The sequence below is a fragment of the Micromys minutus genome (assembly GCF_963924665.1).
Source record: "Micromys minutus genome assembly, chromosome: 1".
NCBI classification, from domain to species: domain Eukaryota; kingdom Metazoa; phylum Chordata; class Mammalia; order Rodentia; family Muridae; genus Micromys; species Micromys minutus.
The window spans coordinates 52,384,384-52,406,567 of NC_137969.1; the positions used below are offsets into that span (position 1 = coordinate 52,384,384).

The 22,184-nt window shown below is 37.8% G+C and overlaps 1 protein-coding gene across 1 annotated transcript in view; it reads right to left on the reverse strand.

Annotated features, from left to right (window-relative positions):
* The window catches only part of ACYP2 (acylphosphatase 2), a 144,794-nt gene extending 123,882 nt beyond the window's left edge, over positions 1-20,912 (reverse strand). Inside the window, exons 1-3 of the mRNA XM_080917458.1 lie at positions 20,633-20,912; positions 15,280-15,296; positions 13,706-13,815 (exon numbers count right to left, since the gene is read on the reverse strand). Coding sequence (XP_080773584.1) covers positions 13,706-13,815; positions 15,280-15,296; positions 20,633-20,765 — 260 coding nt within the window. The 5' untranslated portion in view covers positions 20,766-20,912. The remainder of the gene's footprint in view (positions 1-13,705; positions 13,816-15,279; positions 15,297-20,632) is intronic.
* Between the last annotated feature and the right edge of the window lie 1,272 nt (positions 20,913-22,184).

Sequence of the window (22,184 nt, forward strand, 5' to 3'; positions counted from 1 at the left end):
GAAAACCTATATCTAATTTATAAAATAACTATAACCAGACACCCAAACTGAAGGTATCAAAATTACAACTCTCCACATCTTTTTCCAGTTAAATAAGTATGACAGAACTTCTTTAAAGGAATAGGGAGAGGTAATAAAATTAGAAAATTTGGTTAGACTTAAGAAAGCTAGCTTTATCATCTATTATCTAATCTCTCTATGTTTAGAAAGTTCAGTCTTAACTAAAGTTCTGACTGGATCTGACTGAAAGATTGGATAAAACAAGGTCTTCTGGAATCAGCAACAATCCTAAAACTGTTCTGGGAGCAAACTTCTGGATAGCATCAGGAATCAGGGGTGCTGGAACAGCAGGTCAGTTTAGTGTCCCAGTGGATGAATCTTGTCAGAGTTGAACATTTTGTAATATATGAATTTCACAACCCAAATTTTACTATCATTAAAGTTTTCACATATATTGTGCAAGGTGTACAGATCAGTTAAGGATGAAATTTTCTTTCTTGTTTGAGCAGATGAAAGACAACTGCCTTTTTATGAGTTAATTTTGTCAATACCCAAATGTAATAAATCTTCATTCATGCTATATAAAGAAGGGAATAAAGAATTTTAGGGATTCCATAACCAATAAGATTTATTGTCTCATTTTAGCTTGTTTTGGCTAGAGACATTTTTTTGTGTGTCTAAGCCAGTTACTGGAACAGTCCCAGATCAAGTTTTCTGTCTTGTTTGATTTTCTCAAAATTTTTGATATCTTTAGGTGGTCTTTTCTTCTTGTATCTGATCTATATCATTCTGGAAGGGGTCCAGAGCATACTGCCTTTCCTGTCAATACAAATACAGAGCATTTTCCCAAAGTAGCATGTCCTTGGTTCAGTAATCAGAATTTATTAAGGGTATAGTTTGACCTCTCCCAGAGAAACTTTAACATAACTATCAAAACTTATAATAATAATATTTGTTTTTATAATTAAAACAATTTAAAGTAATTAAAGCAATCTGAAAAAAATATTAACCATTGGGAGGGTTTCTATTGTCTCTTGCCCTGACCTTCATGAGATTAAGATCTAAGTTATTTATATATCTGTATAAATTTGAATCCTCCATATTATAGAGATTAATATTCCTGTGGATATATATTATAGTATGCTTTTCTTTCTCTGTATAATTCTCAAGGCCTAAGTTTCTACTTTCTGAGATAGGCTAGGTTCCCTACCTCCTGCTTTCAACCTAATTTTTTTTAAAGATCAAAAGTCTCAATATTTATATATCTCTGTATTTACCTTAATTAAATTCCCTTTTGTTTGCTGTTTAAGCCTATATATAGGCTTTAATTTTTATCATATTAAGCTGACAATCTCAGAAATCCCATGTTGCCCATGTTCAAATATCCTGAGAAACTGTCCTGGCAAGATATTTATATATCTTTAAATCATTCATTCATTCATTTTCCCTAACTTCTTTCTTCTGTGGAGCTTAATGTCTGTTCTGTCTACCATCTGGCTCTCTGCCTCTCATCTTAAGCTCTATATATTAGTTTTGAACCTCAGGAAGAAACCCTCACATGGCTCAGGCAAAATCTGTATATTCCTTCTGTCCTTAAAAAGAATTAAATCAGATTTATAAATCTCTCTTCTTTATCTGGTGGCTGGAGGCAGGCAGCTTTACTGTTTGTTTCTCATTGTCTCCTCCTAGTAGGGTAAATCCCTGCCAGCGGCTGTGTTACCTTGTTCTAGTTGACTGTCTGAAACATGTGACTAGGTTCTACTCACTGAGAAAGCAGTTCTCCCCACCTAGATGTATATCATTTGTGTGAGTGCATGTATTCCATCCCAGAATCCCTATATTATTAGTGGAGTCTCGCCCCATGTTGGACGTCATATGTAGTGTGCAGTTTTTTACTACACTGCTTTGTGTTCCTGGCTGGTCACATGTGTACACCCACCGATGAGCTGTCTCAGATCTGCATATAGAAAACACATTCACACCAGTTATTTTTAAATGTCTTTGCTACTCAGTGACTGGGCACTTTTGATACTTCCCTTGCCAGCCCAGGCCCAGTCAGAGAAGTCACTTACCTAGAAACTCATATTGTTGGTTGGCTTTTCTCATAAACGACCGCTTCCCCTTCTTCCTCCCAGTCTTCTGATTCTCCACCTCCTATATGCACTACTCTCAATGTCCTGCCCCATGCTCAGCCATTGGCCACTGGCAACTTTACTGATAGATCAAAAAACAATTGGGGGTGAGGACCTTCAGCATCAGTAAACATAGATTCCACATCAGAACCACTCCCCTACAGAGTTCATGGAAAGAAGCATAACCTGTCCCCATTCTTACCTTTGTCCTGCTCCAAAGGTAGATAATAAATGCAACTTCACATTTCCCTTTTAGGCCATGGGGGAAAGACTAAGTCAGTCAGACACATGTTGGCCTTGACATTGCTGAGCTACTGAATAGAAACTAATAGTCATCTATCTCCAGGCTTCATTCTACTGAGATAAATAAACCCCTGTTCGGTTAATCTCTTTTAAGCACCACCTATTAACTTGCAGCTGAAAACACTGCTAGCTGAAGCAAAATTATAACCTTAATAAGAGATTTCAAAAAAATTAATTATCAGAAAGGCAGACGGAAAAAAATGTTACTACACAGTAAAACAAAGGATGTTTCAGCATATGTGCCCTCAAAACTTGTGAAGAATCACGTATTTCATACCATAGCACCCAAGACCCAGGACTTGAAGGCCTAGATACCTGACATTGGGTGTTCCCTAATAAGAGGCTAGCTCCCCACTCAGCTGGCAGCATCCTCCAAGGTCACTTATCTAAAATTATATACTGAAAGCATCCCTTAAAGGCCCTTTTACTTAAGCTATTCTGTTTTTTATTTGTGGTTAAGTTGATGAAAATGTAACCGTAAGAAAAGCTTGGGTAATGAAGAAGATAAGTAGAACAAAACAAAGGAAAAAAGAGAGAGAAGGGAAAGAAACCCGAAGAAAAACACACACAATGCAAAAGGGGTTGGCGTTTTCAAAAGAAAATAATAAAAGCCCACACATGCAATACTCTTAAAAAAAAAAAAAAGAAAAGAAAAGAAAGAAAGAAACAAAAGCATGGCATGAAATAGGAACAGTTAATTCACAAAATGAAAGCAAAGCTAATAATAGGATGACAAGGTGGCAAAGCCCAGCACTATCCCCTAAATAATGCTGTTCACCAGGGAGCTGAAGTTGGAAATTATCCATCAGATCTTCCCAGAGGTTCTGAAAATGGGTACCAAGGGGAGAGGAAAAGGTCTGCTTGTTGCAGTAAATATTAAACCTCGATGGCTTATCTCTTTATCTGCCCCACAGCCTTACTCCTCGGATGCTGGTCCAGTGTGGAGCTGAGTACATGAACTCTGTCACTTAGTCCATAAGCCACACTCTCCACACGGTTCTCTTCTCAGGCGGTTCACTCTGCCGGACCAGTTGCTCCTGTCCTGGGTGGATATGACCACCCTGGCATGTTTCTTTATCCCACCACCTAGCACAAACATGACTCTAAATCCTGGTAGCTTTGCATGGTAGGTTTATATATTAAATTCTGAATCCATAAGCCCTCCACACAATAAGATTACATCCAATGGACAAAGATACAAACTTCCCTTCTATATGAGATAAAAATGACCTACAGAAACCCTTAAGATACTCATATCTCCCTATCACCAATTAAATACACCTGGATCTAGGTCTGCTTTCCCCAGCTCTACCTTCCTTCTCCCCAATCTCTGTTCCTCTTCCATTTTCCTACCTTTTACCCCGCCTACCTCTCCACCATCCAATCATATATCACCCTATAACTCCCTTCAAGGAATACAGGATAACACAGGTAAAAGATAGAAGCACTTAGAGAATTATAGGAAAACATGAGCAAACTGGTGAAGGAAGAGAACAAAATCATCCAGGATCTAAAAACAGAAATAATTAAACTAAAACAATAAAGAATTCACAAACAGAATCAACCCTGGAGACAGAAAACCTAGGGAAGAGATCAGGAGTCTTAGAGGCAAGCATCACCAACAGAATGCAAGAGATGGAATACAAGAGATGGAAGAGATAATCTAAGGGGCAGAAGAAAACACAGAAAGCATTTATACAACAGTCAAAGAAAATGCAAAATGCAAAAAGCTCCTAACCAAAACATCCAGGAAATCAAAGACACATTGAGATGATCAAAGCAGAGGATAATAGGTATAGAAGAGAAGATTACCAACTTAAAGGTCCAGTAAATATTATCAACAAAAGTATAGAAAAAACTTTCCTGACCTAACAAAATCGATGCCCATAAAATACAAGATGCTTACAGGACTCTGAATAGACTGGACCAGAAATTTCTCACATCACATAATAGTCAAAGTAGCAAATGCACAAAATAAAAAAGAATATTAAAAACAGTAAAGAAAAAAGGTCAAATAATATACAAAGAAAGACCTATCAAAATCACACCAAATTTCTCAACAGAGACTATGAAATCTAGAAGATACTGGGCAGATGTCATAAAGATTCTAAGAGACCACAAATGCCAGCCTAGGCTACTATATCCAGCCAAACTTTCAATTCACATAGATGGAAAAAACAAGGTATTCCATGACAAAACCAAATTAACAGAATATCCTTCAACAAATCCAGCTCTACAAAGATGGAAACTTCAACTCAAGGAGGGAACACAAACCCTAGAATAAGCAAGAAATTAATCTTTCAACTAACCCAAAAGAAGATAGCCACACAAATATAATTTCACCTCTAACAACAAAAATTACAGAAAACAAAAATCACTGGTCCCCCATGTCTCTCAATATTCGTGGACTCAATTCCACAATAAAAAGACATAGACTAATAGACTTGATACATAACAAGGATCCAACACTTTAGTGTTGCATATAGAAAACACACCTTAGTGACAAAGACAGACACTACATCAGACTGAAAAGATGGAAAACAGCACCTATTTTGCTACATACAGAAAACACACCTTAGTGACAAAGATAGACACTACCTCAGACTGAAAAGATGGAAAACAATTTTTCAATCAAATGTTCCCAAGAAAAAATCTGGAGTAGCCATTCTAATATCTAATAAAATCGACTTTCAACCACAAGATATCAAAAAAGATAAGGAAATACAACTTCATACTCTTCAAAGGGAAAACCCACCAAGATGAAATCTCAATTCTGAATATCTATGTTCCAATTGCAAGATAACCGAAATTCATAAGAGAAATCTTACTAAAGCTGAAAGCACATATATCCAATCATATATCTGCACTTTACACAATAATAGTGGGAGACTTCAACAACCCACTCTCATCAATAGACAGATCATGAATACACAAACTAAACAGAGACACAGTAAAACTAACAGAAGTTATGAACCAAATGCATTTAACAGCTATCTATAGAACATTTCATTCTAAAAGAAAAGAATAGACCTTCTTATCAACACCTTATGGTACCTTCTCCAAAATTGACCACATAATCGTTCATAAAAGGCCTCAAAAGATACAAGAATATTGAAATAATCCCTCTAATCCTATCAAATCACCATGAACCAAGACTGGTCTTCAGTAACAATAATGACAAGAAGCCCACATAAACATGAAAGCTGAACAATGTTCTACTCAATGATAACTTGGTAAAAGAAGAAACAAAGGAAGAAATTAAAGACGTTTTACAATTTAATGAAAATGAAGGTACAGCATACACAAACTTAAAATACAACAAAAGCAGCGCTAAGAGGAAAACCCATACCTCTGAGTGCCTCCAAAAAGAAACTGGAGAGAGCATACACAACCAGAAGCTTGACAGCACACCTAAAAGCCATAGAACAAAAAGAAGCAAATGCAGCCAAGAGGAGTAGACAGCAAGAAATAATCAAACTCAGTGCTGCAATCAACCAAGTAGAAACAAAAAGAACTATACAAAGAATCAACAAAACCAGAAACTAGTCTTTTGATAAAATCAACAAGATAGATATATCCTTAGCTAGACTAAACAGAAGTCACAGAGTCAGGATTCAAATTAACAAAATATTAAATAAAAAGGAGACCTAACAACAAAAACTGAGGAAATTCAAGAAATAATCAGATCCTATTACAAAAGCCTATATTCAACAAAACTGTAAAATCTTGATAAAAATGAACAAATTTCTAAACAGATATTAGGTACCTAAGTTAAATCAATATCAGATAAAGCATCTAAACAGTTCCATAACCCCCTAAAGAAATAGAAGCAGTAATCAAATTCTCCCATCCACAAAAAGCTCAGGACCAGATGGGTTTAGTGCAGAATTTATCAGACCTTCATAGAAGACCTAATACCAATACTCTCCAAACTATTCCACAAAATAAAAACAGAATGAACACTACCCAGTTCTTTCTATGATGCCACAATTACACCTAAACCACACAAAGATCCAACAAAGAAAGAAAATGTCAGGCCAGTTTTTCTCATGAATATCAATGCAAAAATACTCAATAAATTCTCACAAACTGAATCCAAGACAACATCAAAATGATCATCCAACATAATCAAGTAGGCTTCATTTCAGGGATGCAGGATTGGCTCAATATACATAAATCAATCAATGTAATTCACTATATAAACAAACTCAAAGAAAAAAGTGCACATGATCATCTCATTAGATGCTGAAAAAGCATTTGACATAATTCAACACCCCTTCATGTTAAAAGTCTTAGATAGATCAGGAATTCGAAGCCTATAACTAAGTATAGTAAAATCAATGTACAACAACCCAGAAGCCACCGTCAAACTAAATAGAAAGTTGAAGCAATCCCACTAAAAGCAGGTACTCGACAAGACTGCCCACCCTCCCCCTACCTATTCAATATAGTACTGGAAGTCCTAGACAGAGCAATTAGACAACAAAAGGAGGTCAAAGGGATAAAAATTGGAAAGGAAGATGTCACAATATCACTATTTGCAGATGATATAATAGTATATTTAAGTGACCCCAAAAATTCCACCTGAGAACTCCCACAGCTGATAAATAACTTCAGCAAAGTGGCTGGATATAAAATTAACTCAAATCAGTAGCCTTTGTCTACTGAAAAGATAAAAAGGCTGAGAAAGAAATTAGGAAAATGACACCCTTCATGATAGTCCGAAGTAATACAAAGTATCTTGGTGTGACCCTAACTAAGTAAGTGAAAAAACTCTATGACAAGAACTTCAAGTTTCTGAAGAAGAAAATTAAAGAAGATTTCAGAAGAATGAAAAATCTCCCATGCTCATGGATTGGCAGTATTAATATAGCAAAAACGGCTATCTTGCCAAAAGCAATATACAGATTCAATGCAATCCTTATCAAAATTCCAACTCAATTCTTCATAGAGTTAGAAAGAACAATTTGCAAATTCATTTGGAATCACAAAAAAGTCTGGGTAGCAAAAACTATTCTCAATAATAAATGATCTTCTGGGGGAATCACCATCCCTGACCTAAAGCTGTATGTATTACAGGTCAACAGCCATAAAAACTGTATGGTATTGGTACAGAGACAGGCAGGTAAGACAGTGAAATAGAATTCAAGATAAAGAAATGAACTCATACACCTATGGTCACTTGATCTTTGACAAAGAAGCTAAAACCATCTAGTGTAAAAAAGAGAGCACTTTCAACAAATCAGCATGTAGAGGATGGAAATCAGTCTGTGCTTACTGTGCTGTACAAAGCTCAAGTGGATCAAGGACCTCCACATATAACCAGATACACTGAAACTAATAGAAGAGAAAATGGAGAAGAGCCTCAAACACATGGGCACTGCAGAAAATTTCCTGATCAGATCTCTAATTGTTTATGTTCTATGATCAAGAATCAACAAATGGGACCTCATAATAAGGCAAAAGACAGGGTTATTAGGACAAAATGGCAACCAACAGAATGGGTAAAGATCTTTACCAATCCTACATCTGACAGAGGGCTAATATCCAATATATACAAAGAATTCAAAAAGTTAGGCTCCAGAGAATCAAATAACCCTATTTTGAAAATGGGGGACAGAGCTAAGCATAGAATTCTCAACTGAGGAATATCAAGTGGTTGAGAAGCACGTAAAGAAATGTTCAACATTTTTAGTCATATGTGAAATACAAATCAAAACAACCCTGAGATTCCACCTCATAGCAGTCAGAATGGCTAAAATAAAAAACTCAGCTGACAGCAGATGCTGGTACGGTTGTGGAGAAAGAGAAGCTGGTACAAACACTCTAGAAATCAGTCTGCTTGTTCCTCAGAAAAGCAGCGATACCACTCCTGGACATATACCCCCAAAATGCTTCAATATATAACAAGGATACATGCCCTACTATATTGATAGCAGCCTTATTATATTAGTCAGAAGCTGGAAAGAATCCTGACATCCTTCAACAGAGGAATGGATATCAAAAATATAGGACATTTATACAATGGAGTGCTACTCAGCTATTAAAAACAATTACTTCATGAAATTCTTAGGCAAATGGATAGAACTAGAAACTTTATCCTGAGTGAGGTAATCCAATCACCAAAAAAGACACATGGTAAGCACTCAGTGATACGTGTATATTAGCCCACATGTTCAGATTACCCAAGATACAATTCACAGACTACATGAAACTCAAGAAGGTAGAAGACCAAAGTGCAGATGCTTCAGTCCTTCTTAGAAGGGGGAACAAATACATTTACAGGAGGAAATAAGGAGACAAAATTTGAAGCAGAGACTGAAGCAAAAGCCATCCAGAGACTGCTCTACCTGGTGATCCAGCCCACATACAGCTACTAAACCCAGACAATATTGCTGAGGCCAAGATGGGCGTTCTGACAGGAGCCTTATATACCTGTCTCCTGAGAGGCTCTGCCAGATCATGACAAGTACAGAGGTGGATGCTCACAGTCAACCACTGAACTGAGAATAGTGTCCCTAATAGAGGAGTAGAGAAGGACTGAAGGAGCTGAAGGGGTTTGCAACCCCATAAGAACAACAATAGCAACCAATCAGAGCTCCCAGGGACTAAACCATGATCCAAATAGTACATATGGGTGGACCCATGACTCCAGCTACATATGCAGCAGAGGATGGCCTTGTTGGGCATCAAAAAAAAAGGAGAAGCCCTTGGTCCTACCAAGGCTGGATGCTCCAGTGTAGAAGAATGTCAGGGCATAGAATTGGGAGGGAGTTTTGGGGTGGGGGGGCACCCTCATAGAAACAGGGGTAGGGAGGAATAGGAAGTTTATGGAGGGGTAACCCAGAAAGGAGATATTTGAAATGTAAATAAAATATACCCCATTAAAATAGATAAATACAATAGACAAAATATAATAGGCATAAATAAGAGATAAATAAAAGTTTGGATCAGAAAAATGTAAAAAAAGCAAAAAACAAAACAAAAAAAAAAAAAACAAAAAATCTGATTTTAAAAGTCTGTTTATGACAATGGTCCAAATATAGTAGTCCTTTTGGTAATGTAATAAAATATAAAATAAAAACAACTATGCTTTTAAATATGTTTTAGGTTGCAGTAAACTATTACAGACAAAGTTAATAGGCAAATGTAACCTTTAGTAGTATACAGGAACCCTTTACATTGGTAAAAGAAAAGCATCACAATGGAAAATGGGGAAAGGATGGGTGTGATGGTTTGAATAGGTTTGACCCCCATAGATTCATGTGTTTTAATGCTTGGCCCATATGGAGTGGTGCTACTAGGAGTTAAGGCCTTGGTGGAATTGGTGCGGCCTTTCTGGAAGAAGTGTGTCTCTGTAGGAATGGGCTTTGAGGTCTCATATGTACTCAAGCTACTCTCAGTGTAACACTGTCTTCTGCTTCCTGAGAATCAGGATGGAGAAGTGTCAGCTCCTCTCCATGCCTTCCTGTCCTTTGCCATGCTTCCTGTCATGATGATAATGAACTAAATCGCTGAAACTGTAATCTTCCCCAATTAAATGTTTTCTTTTATAAGACTTGCCATGGTCATGGTGTCTCTTCACAGCAATGAAAGTCTTAAATGTGAGAACAATGGGAAAATGGGATAATAATCCAGTGTAGCCACAGGCATAACATTGCTTGAACCAATTAATAATTAGGGAAGTGTTAATTAATGTAAAATAATAACCATTCCATAGCTATTTAGAAAAAAGAAAAAATAAAGCAATAACAACAATTGCTAACAGAATGAGGACAGAAAATGCAATTTTTTTTTATTCTTAAATTACTTTTTTATTGGATATTCTTTGCATTTACATTTCAGATGTTATTGCTTTCCCCCAGTCCTATCCTTCCTCCCCCTCCCAATGCCTCCATGAAGGTGCTCCTATCTTAAACCACCCTCTCCCACCTCAGTGCCTTGGCATTCCCCTACACTGGGAAAATGAGACTTCACTGGACCAAAGGCCTCTCTGCCCAATGAAGCCAGAGAATGCTGTCCTCTGCTGCATATGCCATGGGTCTCTCCATGCAACTATATCATTGGTTGGTGTCTTAGTCCCTGGGATCGGTGGTGGGTGTGGTTAGTTGATAATCCCATAGGGTTGCAGACTCTTTCTGCTCTTTCGGTCCTTCCTCTAGCTCCTTCATTGGCATCCCCATGTTCAGTCTGATGGTTAGCTGCAAGCGTCCCCCTCCATATCAGCATGGCTCTGGCCGAGCTCCTGAGGTGGTATCCATTTTGGGTTTTTGCCAGTAAGCACTACTTGGCATCAGCAATAGTATGTGGGTTTGGTGGCTGAATATGGGGTTGAATCCCTAGGTGAGGCGGTCTCTGGATGATAGAAAATGCAAATTTCTATATCTAATTTTGAAAGCAGTCCATTCTGTTTTAAATAAGAAATGTCTCCAATGGGCTCAAGTGTTTGAACAACTTTTCCTCAGCTGGTAGCTATGTTTAGGAAGGTTGTGGGCCTTTTAAAAGTTAGGGCCTTGATGGAAGCACATCACCAGGGGCAGGTGGGAAGGTTGTATAACTGGGCCCACTTCCTACTCTCTACTTCTGACTGCTGAAATGATGGGTCCTCGGGCTCCTGCTGCCATGCTTTCTGGAGCTTTAAGCCAAATTAGCTCTTTCTCCTATCAAGCTGCTTTTGTCAGTATTTTATCACAAAATTGAAACTAATACAGAGTCTGATGAATACTTTTACACTTTAACAAATCACACCCCTGGAAATTCACCCCATAAAAACAAAATCACCAATAAAAGGCTTATGGCAGCAGACTCCTACCACAAATAGCAAGTTAAAAAAAAAAAAAAAAAAAAAAAAGCAAGAAACCATGAGGTAACCCATGATGGCATACCTATGAAGCTGAAATTAAGAATATACACCATTTGACTCATAAGGAGTTTCTTTAAAGCATCTTGAGTGATAAAAACATGACAGAAAATTGTGGCTTTATTTTTTTTAAATTAAAACTTGACCAAATTCATTAATGTATATGTGCCAAAGTGTTTCTGCATCTTTGTCCCTCTGTCTGTCTGTGTGGTTTTAAGAAACAGAAACAAAAGAAAGCAAGCAAGAAAGAAAAAAAGAAAGAAGGAAGGAAGAAAGAAAGAAAGAAAGAAAGAAAGAAAGAAAGAAAGAAAGAAAGAAAAGGGAAAAAGAGGGAGGGGAGGGAGGAAGGAAGGAAGGAGTAAAGAAAGGCAGACAGACAGACAGAGAAGGAGCGAGGGAAAGGGAGAGGAAGAGAATGCAACCAGGATGCAGCACAAAAGGTTACAAACCAGCTTGCTAGTACTCAGTACTTTCAAAAGGAATAAAAAGTGCAGTTTTAAAAAGAAAGGAGACAGTTACATGATTCTACTTGTTAACTACATTCTACTTATGTGGACTCCACGCTTAACTAAGTAGGAATGCGATACTATTGGTATGAGCTTCCATCCCCTCACAGTTCTGCTCTCTTAAACCACTTTATGATCATCCTTGTAAGTACCACTTTTGTGCAATATCTCATTTTTTAATATATTTTATGAGATCCTGTTGTTAATTAATGATTAATTGTTAACTTATATATTATGTAAGATCACTCTTAGATACCATTTTCAGCTGATGGTTAGCGATTATGGTAAGTTGTGAATGAAAATGATCCCCATAGGCTCATGTATTTTCATGTTTACTCCTCAGCTGCAGAACTAAGAAAGATTAGAGGGTGGTGTGGATGGTGTGGCCTTGTTGGAGAAAGTAAGTCACTGGGAGTGGGCTTTGAGGTTTCAGAAGTCCATTCTAAGCACAGTGGCTCCCTAAATCTTGCTGCCTGAAGCTCTGGCTGCAGCTCTCAGCTACCTGTCCAATACTGCCTGCATCAGCCTGCCTGCTACCATTCTCCCTATCATGATAATAATGGATAAAATCTCTAAAACTATAAGCAAACTCCAATTAAATGCTTCTTTATTTATAAGGTACTTTAGTCATGGTGTCTATTCATAGCAATAGAACACTAAGGGAAGGAACAATATAGTTTTATATATAATGGAAATACATAGCATACACAAATAAGTTAGAAATCTAAGAGTTTAGTCATTAAAAACCTACTGACTGTCAAATGTGTATCCAATGAGAACATGTTACTGACAGTGTGACTAAGTTCCAGTGAGTAATAATAAATGTGATATTAATTACAAATATATACTTTAAGGAGACTAGAGGGATGACTCAATGCTTAAGAAGACTAGCCATTCTCCCAGAAATCCAAGATTTGATTTTCAGGAACTACCTGGAGGTTCACAACCATGTACAACTCCGGTTCTAGTAGATATAACCCCCTCCTCTGGCATCCTTAGCACCAGGGATGCACGTGATGTACAGATATACATTCATATAAAACACCTGCACACATAAAATAATAATGTAATTTTAATGTAGACTTAACTATTTTTGAGCAAAGAAATTGTTGAAGGCCACTGGGACAGGTTCCATTCAGGGAAGGAAACAGGAAGAGCAGGTGATTAACAAGCTTTGCCTCATATCACTTCCTTCTACCGTGCTTTTCACAATAAGAAGAGATATTACTTTTGAAATATGAAGACAGTAAAAATAAAGGTAATATAAACTTATATAAATTATAAATATATAATATAAACTAGGATTTAGTATCTAACCCATAGAGTTTGTTACAAAAACTATGTATAATAACTCATGCAAAAACCATGAAGCTGAAAAGTCAAAACCTTTGAAAAAGGTATTGTGTGGCTCGGGTCACTGTCAACCCCACTGCTAAGTCTGTTCTTTGGACCTCAAGGGCTTGTACTACAGCAAAAATGACACTCGTTAAAAAATTCTAATATATAAAAATGAAACTGCAATTAGGTAAATATTGCAAAATAGAAAAGAGATGGCAATCTTTTTGCTTTGAAGACTACTTAAGAACTTCAAGAACCATCTAAAGGCTCAGTCCTAACATTTGAAATGATAATACTTGGGTCTTGGATATGGACCCCCCCATGTTGGGGTAGACTTGAGAGGACAGATTGGTTAGCAGATTGGTTAGCAATACAACAGCTCTTCTTGAACCCTGCTCAAGAGAAAAAACTCTATTCCCAACAAAGAAGTACCATCCTAACTGTGGCCTGCCTACAAATACTCCAACCGATTTATAATTCATGAGAACTGAATCTGGCTATCAGTGAAAATCAAAAAATGAAAACAGCTTCATAAATGTTGTAGACACATTGGTCTTACTACTCACATAGAATTGACCTTTTCTTCGGGGCCCTGCACTTGACCTGTCACTGTTCCTTTGCTTGTGTTCTTCACCCAGCCAACCAGACCTCTTTTCTTAGCTTCTCCTTCAGTGTACTGGTTTCAGGAAAAAACAAGAGAAGTCAAGTTCATCATTAGAAGTCTATACTCATAACACAACTCTAACATTCAGAAACTGCTAACCTTGTAATATTTATTTATTTCTAAAAAGTAGTCCACAGACTGCAGAGATAGATCTGCTGTTTAAAGCACTGGCTGCTCTTGTAGAGGACTGAGGTTCAATTTCTAGCATCCACATGGTTGCTCATAACCAACTATAATTCATATTCCAGGAGATCCAATGCCTTTTTTAGCCCCTGTGGGTACTAAGTATGCAAGTAGTACATAGATACACATGCAGGCAAAGGATATATATATATATATATATATATATATATATATATATATATATAATAAAATAAGCTTATGCAGTTATGTAGCTGACCTACAGCAATACCACTATTTGTAAGATCAGTGCAATTAGAGAAAATAGACCAACAGTGAGAATTGTTTCAGAAATAGTTTCTATTACATTTCTCAGTTCTATAAAATTCTATTGTGTTTTTCTTACATCCATTCACATCCATGAATTACATTGCTAATCTGGGCTTTAAAGTTGGATGAACCTAAGATTCTCAATCACTGACTTAAAAATATCAGTCTGTGATTAACATAAAATACATAAGGCAGAAATGGACACTGAATTGCCCAGCTATGCAACTAACCATGATATTATCTTATTATCAAAGCCTGGAAAGCTTATCCCTCCTGCATGATTTTCTGAGGGATATGCTTCACCAAAATGAGAGGGTAAACAGGGGGTAATCATTTCAAAAGTTCAAATAAAAATAGAAATAATTTTAATAATAAAATCAAATCATCAAGAACACCAAGGGCTAGCACACAGTCAGAGGTTTATGATGATAAGTTGACTATAAACTAATGCAGGTGCCAGTCTGAAAAATCAAGAAAATAATGAAAATGAGGACAATGGACTGTTAGAAACAGAACTGTCCTGAAATACAGAGAGGCTTGACTGATGGGGACATAGGGGGACTCTCAGGGTTAGTAACCAGAGATCTAAATAGTGATGCCATGTTCAGAAAATATAGCCTATAATTAAATTTAAGGGAAAGGGCATTTTTTAAAATAAAACCAAACATACGTGTGGAGGGGGTTACTGCTAAAATATGTGACACTAGCACCCCTCACTTTACAGTGAGAGATGTGCCCCTGGGCTAAGAGGGTTTCTATCTAGAACACAGGAGAAAACCCATAATTAGAACCCCTTGCCAGAATACTTTTTAAATTCACAGAAAATGCTAACTAAAACTCAGGAAAGCTTTAATAAAACTTTAAAGGTACTTTTGATAGAAATCACAATCAGTAATTTTAAGAAAATATCAGTTGTCAAGGACAGGATACAAGAAGTAGGTTAGAATTGGGTAGAAAACAGCTCTGTGATTAGCATCGATAGTTAAAAAAAAAAAAAAAAAAAAAAAAAAGACAGATTCCACTTACCATTCTGAAGCAAACACCTGAATGAAAGGACAAAGAGAAGTGTCAGTTGTTTGCCTCACACAAACTCTTACAAACTATAACTTGCCTCAATTAAAGGGTGGTAGCAAAATGAATGAAACTTTCAGTATCTGAATGTACTCACTGAGTCTTCTTAAAAATTATTTTTTTAAATAAAAATTTTTTTTGAAAAAAAATACTTGAAACTAGAGTATATAATAGATGCTGGCTTATATTTTCAATATATCTCAAAACGTCTATTAAAAGCACAGTTGATCTAATGGTACAGGCCTGTAATCCTGGCCACGTGAGAGGCTGGGGCAGAAGGATGACAAGTTTAAGTTCAGTGTGGGCAACACAGAGAATTCAAGACCAACCTGGGCAGCTTTGTCTCAAGATAGTAAGGATGAGAACAGAGAAGATGTCATCTACTCATGCAGCTAAACGATATATTTTCGCAGAATGTATAAAGCTCTAAACAGTCCCCACTTCCACAAAACTGAATTAATTAATGAGATTAATGAACAGTTGAAAGAGAGAGAGTAGGTGATATAAAATTTACTTTTCCCCATTTTTAGAATTTCTGGGTTTTTTTTTTTAATAGAAGAACTAATTTCGTGTTTAAACAGCTTAAATTGTTTCTGGTTATTGCCAGCATCAGGAAATGAAATGTGCTTGACTCATTAATGGAAATTCATGTCAATCAACAATGATCCCTGCAGACTCTCTGGTATAGCTGATATTACATGTCGTTATGCCGTACTGTTCATGTTAGTTATGTTTTCTCTTTCTAGACTGTGACAAACAAAGCTTGGGGCTTGGAGATGTGGCTCAGTGGCAAGACACTGATGTAGCATGCTTGAGGATGAAGATGGCTTCCATCTTCAGTGACAAAGCAGCACTTGTATAAGATCCAGACATACATCCACAAAAGGAATGCTAGCAACTTTATAGCTCATGTTTTATATCTACAACCAAACAATGATACACGGAGAACTGAGCTTTAAATGGGAATGAAACAAGATGCTAGATAGTTCAAATTATCAAGGATATATCCTGAAGACTTGGATCTATCACAGAATGCCTAGTACATCTGTCCTAGGAATTATGATTATCATAAACAACAGATCTCAGGTCATCCCCCCCCCCGCAAAAAAAACCCTGCAAATATGAAGATAATTGATCAGTTATCCTAGGATCCTCACATATGTACCATGGCATGCATACTCATACACATACATAAAATAAGTACATGTAAATATTTTTTAAGTACTATCCTGAACTACAAAGTAAAATAAACCCGACCAAACACATAACACACACACACACACACACACACACACACACACACACACACACACACACACATGCACAGCCACCATAGTAGGTTCACACAATAAATACTACTCAACAGTAAAAAAGAACACAAGTACCACCATGTACATGTATAAGAACCAAATGCAGTATGCTAAGCAAAAGAAGCCAAACTTACACACAATGTATAATTAGATTCTGGAGAGGCAAAGCTACAAAGACTGAAAATAAATCGTTGCCAAGGCCTGGGAGAGAAGAGTACTACCAAGAGGTTCACAGGAACTTTCTGGTTTCAAGGTCATGGTGCTATCCTTTGAACTGTGCTAGTGATTCCATGACCTCACACATGCCAAAAGAAACTGGGTATAAAAAAGAAGAAATATTACCAATTGCAAATTGTGCCTTGTTGGAAAACAATTAGGAAAATTCTGACTGGGAAATCACTGGGAACAGATTAAACCACCTCCAAGAAGATGAGAATATGGAGCTTACACACAGAAGGAGACTCTAGGTAGGAGCCTGTGGAAAGCTGAAATGGTGTTTATAAATTGTCATGTCTCCCAGTGACAGTGAACGGTAGAACCAAATGAATGGGACAAAAAGACAAAAAGAGCAGCAAGGGAATCAAGACAGTGTAATGTCACCAGTAGAATTTTCTGAGAATATAAAAATATTTTTAAAATACACGTGGAGTGTGGAGGAAAGATGTGTGTGAGGAATTGATGAGAAGAAGAGCCAGAAGGCAATCTTTTATCCATGGAGGGGAAGATGTCAAGCCACACTGTAGGTCCACAGCACAAGCTAGGTGCCTCAGAATACAGTAAGTGCTTACCAAGCACACAACCAGATAGTTCCAGGCTGTGTTTAACATATTCCTGTGAGCTGCTCAATAACCCCGTGTACCAGCACTGTGAAAAGAAAGGCCATAAGCACCTGAAGTAAAAAGGACTTAGAAGGCTGGGGTTTGGTCAGGGACAGAGCATAACCCTAACATGCACAGGGCCCCAAGTTCAAGTCTCAGCATCATGAAAAGTTTTTTTTATTTTTTAATGACATGATCTCTTTCTTATGTAAGGCAGATTCTACAAACCACCAGTCACTGGGAGTTTTCTTAAAGACAGCACTTCAGACTTACAGGACTCTGCCTAGAATCTAGGGAGTGCACTGTTATACAGTAAAACATGCAGCCAGTAGCTGGAAGGCAGGTTTCAGGGAGGCTTGCAAAGGGTTTCCACTTCAGGTCAAGAGCTGCATTTCAGGACAGGACAGGTATGGAGTCCAGCAGTAAAGCATTTGGCTATCATGAACAAGGTGCTGGGTTCAAGCCCTAGTGATGGCTTCCTATCAGGGTGGCTCAGTTGGTATGGACGAGAAAGCATATGCTCACTTGTCAAGCCTGCCTCACTAGCTTGCAAATCAGTAGTGCACAAGAAGCCTTAGATGATGGAGGGCAAACCCTAATCTCCAATACCCTTTCATAACCTGGAATTGAAGCTGTCCAGGTGACCTGGCAGCTCAGGATGTTCCCTCTACCCTTAATACTTTCTGCCCTAAAAGGAGTCCATGTCATATCTTGCCTTAACAAAAAGCAACATCCTTCCAGTATTTATAAACAACAAGGACAGATGAAGGCTTACAACTCAAACAGGGACTGAGAAGATGTCTCAGTCAGTAAAATATTCTCTAGACAAGCAAGAAGACTCGAGTTTGGACCTTCAGCACCCATGGAAAAGCATGGTATCCCATTCACACCTGCAAACCCAGGTCCAAGAGGAACAAGGACAAAAAGATTACTAGAACTTGCAAGTCCTGGGTTTAGGGGAAAAAAATATTGCCTCAAAGGACAGATGATGACAAGGAAGAAAACAAGTATTTTCTTTGGTCCTCCATGTGTGCACAAACACATGCGCTATACATTCCCACATATAATAAACAAATCCTTTAATAACGGTAAGACAGAAGGTACTAGAGGAAGATACATGACACCAACTTCACACACACATGCTCAGGTGAATGTACCTATACACACATATACCACACAGACACACATTAGATAATGAATGGATGGGTGGATAGATAGGTGATGGATGGATGGACGGATGGATGGATGGATGGATGGATGGATGGATGGATGGATAGGTAGATGATAGATGCTCATAGTTTAAAGCAAGGGAATTCAAGGAGTTGTTTTGTTGTTGTCTTGCTATTTTGAGACAAGCTGTAGCCCACACTGGTTTTGAACTTACAACCCTTTGTAATGAGATCTGATGCCCTCTTCTGGTTTATATGAAAACAGCTGCAGTGGACTTGTATTTAATTAATTAATTAAAAAAGAGAACAGATCTATTTTTAAAAACCATTTTTTAAACAACAAAGATATATCCAACTGATTATGTGTTGTTAGAATAAGGAAATTATGTATATGATCTATAATAGATTATTTCAGATAAAACCTAAAAATTAGATAACTCAAATATATTCAACAAGTATATAATTAAATATTAATTATTTATGTAATGAAAAATTAGTCTAATTTTAAGTATAAAGGATGACATAAATATGTAAGACACAGCTGTCTCTGCATCTAGTAGCTTAGAATATAGTAGGGAAAGTAGAAAACAAAGAAACAAAAACAGACCAATAGACAAGCTGTGGTGGTTCCGAAATCTCAGAAGTGTAAGACATCCTTGGCTACATAGCAAATTTAAAGCCAACCTGGGCTACAATGAGATTCTATTTCAAAAAGATAAATATAAATGAATATTCACAGCTGGAGCTAGGCATGGTAATGTATACCTATACTCCTAGTACAAAAAAATCAAGTACTCACAAAAACATATTCATATAGTTTTATGCCAAAATGCTTTTAAAAATCTACACATGTATCTGATTTTTTAAATAAAGTTGTAAATAAATAAAAATAAATCTGTAGATTTATCTTTGGTTTTTTTTAAAAAATAAAGTAGTTTAAATTTAAAAGAAAATAAGAAAAGTACAGACACACACACACACACAACTTCTGAGGTGGGGATGGGAATGGAGTCATAAGAAATTCTCATGTTTACCAAACAATGGAATAAAATTATGTAGAGAAAGTAGAATGGAAATCAGACTCAAACAGAAAGTTATATCTTCATAAAGGGACATTATTTTTATTTTGAAGAAAGGCGCCTCAACTGGCCTCAACTTGGTTAGTTCAGACTGAATTATAGGCAAATGCCAGCATGCCTTTGGTCTGGTAAAGAGGATCCAATCCAGGACTTGGTGACTATTAAACAATCACTCTATTGAACTACATTTCCAGTCTCAATTTTTTTTTCTTTTAAATGAATAATGATATACATTTAATAGTATTTATACTCCATTAGATAATTTTCTCGTATGTAAACCAGGCTGGTCTAGAACTCAAATATCCACCTACTTCTGCCTAAGGACTTCATGAGCCAGCATGTCAAACTGCGTTAGGAAAATTTCAAATGTTTTAACATTTTAATTTACAAATATAAAGATTTTACAATAATCCAGGCATTATGTTCTGTGCATCTATTTAAACTTATAATCAAACAAAAATTTTAAAGCTTCATTTAAATGGCCTGGGAGTGTTGTTCAGTAATCTAGTGCACAAATATTACTAAGACTGTGAATAAAAATATATAAGGTTCAATCTCCAATACCCAGGAAGGGAAAATTGCTACTTGGAGAGGGACTACAACCTTTGATAAATTAAATCACCCAGTATCATGCAGGTACCCTTGCTAAGACCAACAACCTCTGCTTTTCCACCACACAAAGGCGTTTTGTGGTAAGCTTGCAGCAGCCCCTTCAGCTCCTCAGAGTGACCTTCCTCTGTCCCCGTCCCCGTGCCCCTCCCCCCTCCCAATTGCCCTTCCACGCATGCGCACTACATATCCTCCTCAGCCCGGGCTGCTGAGTCATGGCTGAGCGGAAGCAGCCTCAGAGAGAATCATCACTAAGATGGATGGCGCAAGCTACCTTCTATCCCTCCCACGGCCTGGTCTTGGCCTTCTAGGTCAGGCCGTACCTTGCACTGTCCCGAAGATTTCGTAGTCCACAGACTTAAGCGGCTCCGCCATGACGGCCAGCCTTCTCGCGAGCAGCCGTAGCGGGGTGTGTGGCGCGGAGAATGCGACGCCCGCCAGGGGAAGGAGGCTCATGGGCGCTGGGACCGCGCCGGGACGGCAGCGTGCGGGGTCACGCGTCCGGAGGGCAGATGGCCGCGGTCGGCGAGACAACGGGCGCCAGGGCTCCCAAGGAGGTTGTTCCCAGTCTGCGCTCCCCGGGACCCGGTTCTCTAAAGACAACCGAGGCTAGGGCCACGGTCAGGCATGTGCGGAGGTTAAACCAGCTAACACAGTAATCTACCCACTGACGTTTACTAGACACAAAAGAAGTTTTTTGTTTTTTTTAAATAAGGATTAAAATAGGGTGTATTTTGTTGGGAGGACAGAGGGGTAGAGCCTGAGTGGGTAGGGATGAGAAGGATAATAGGGGTGCAAATTACCAAAATTCATTTTATACAAGAATAAAATGTCAAAAAGCATTTAAGTTTTAGGTGTTTTTATATAGGTACACTGTAAACAGTACATAGTGTTCCCATGGTTACACTGTAAGGAGATTAATTCAAACTAACTTTCATCTCACATCTGATTTCATTTAAGATCTCAACAATTCATATATAAACTATACTCACCATTGTGCAAATATGATAATCTCCACCTCACATGAAGAAAATTTGTGCCCTTGAAGCAATATCCCCATGTCCATCTCCTCCTTGATAATGCTTGAGATTCCCATTTGAAATGAAGGACCTGCTTAGCTTAGTGGCACAAATTAGTGATTGATGAGGGAGGACCCAGCCAGTTGTGGGTGGTGCCATTCCTTGACTAGTGGTCCTGGGTTCTGTAAGAGAGCAGGCTGAGTAAGCCATGTGGAGCAAGTCAGTAACCAGTGTGTTACCACTGCATCAGCTCTGGGTTCCTACAGTGCTGTGGAAATGGAAGCCAGATAAACCCTTTCCTCAAGTTGATTTTTGGTCGTTGTGTTTCATCACAGCAATAAAAACAGTCAATGGATTCTGAAATGTTCTGACAACTGCCCAGTTTATGTTGATTCTGAGCTAAACCAAAGTTAGGCTTGATCTTTTAATTCAGGCTGCTGAATCAGAAAGGTTTTTGCCCTGTGGTGGTTTGACTAGCGTCAACAGTGTTTGAATACTTGGGCTTATAAGGGGTGGCATTATGAGGTATAGCTTTAATAGAGGAAGTGTGTGGCTGTGGGGGTGGGGCTTTGAGTTTATGCTCAAGTTATGCCCAGTATGGAAAGTCCTGTCACCTCCTAGCTGCCTCCAGATGAAGATGTAGAATCCTCAGTTCCTTTAGTACCATGGGTGCCTGCCTGCATGTTACCATGCTTCCCGCCATGATAATGGATTAAATCTCTGAAACTGTAGACCAGCCCCAATTAAATGTTTGCTCTCATAAGAGTTGCCTTGGTCATGATGTCTCTTCACAGCAATGGAAATACTAGGAAATACCTCAATCTCTATTCTACACAGATGTGATACTGTGTAAGAT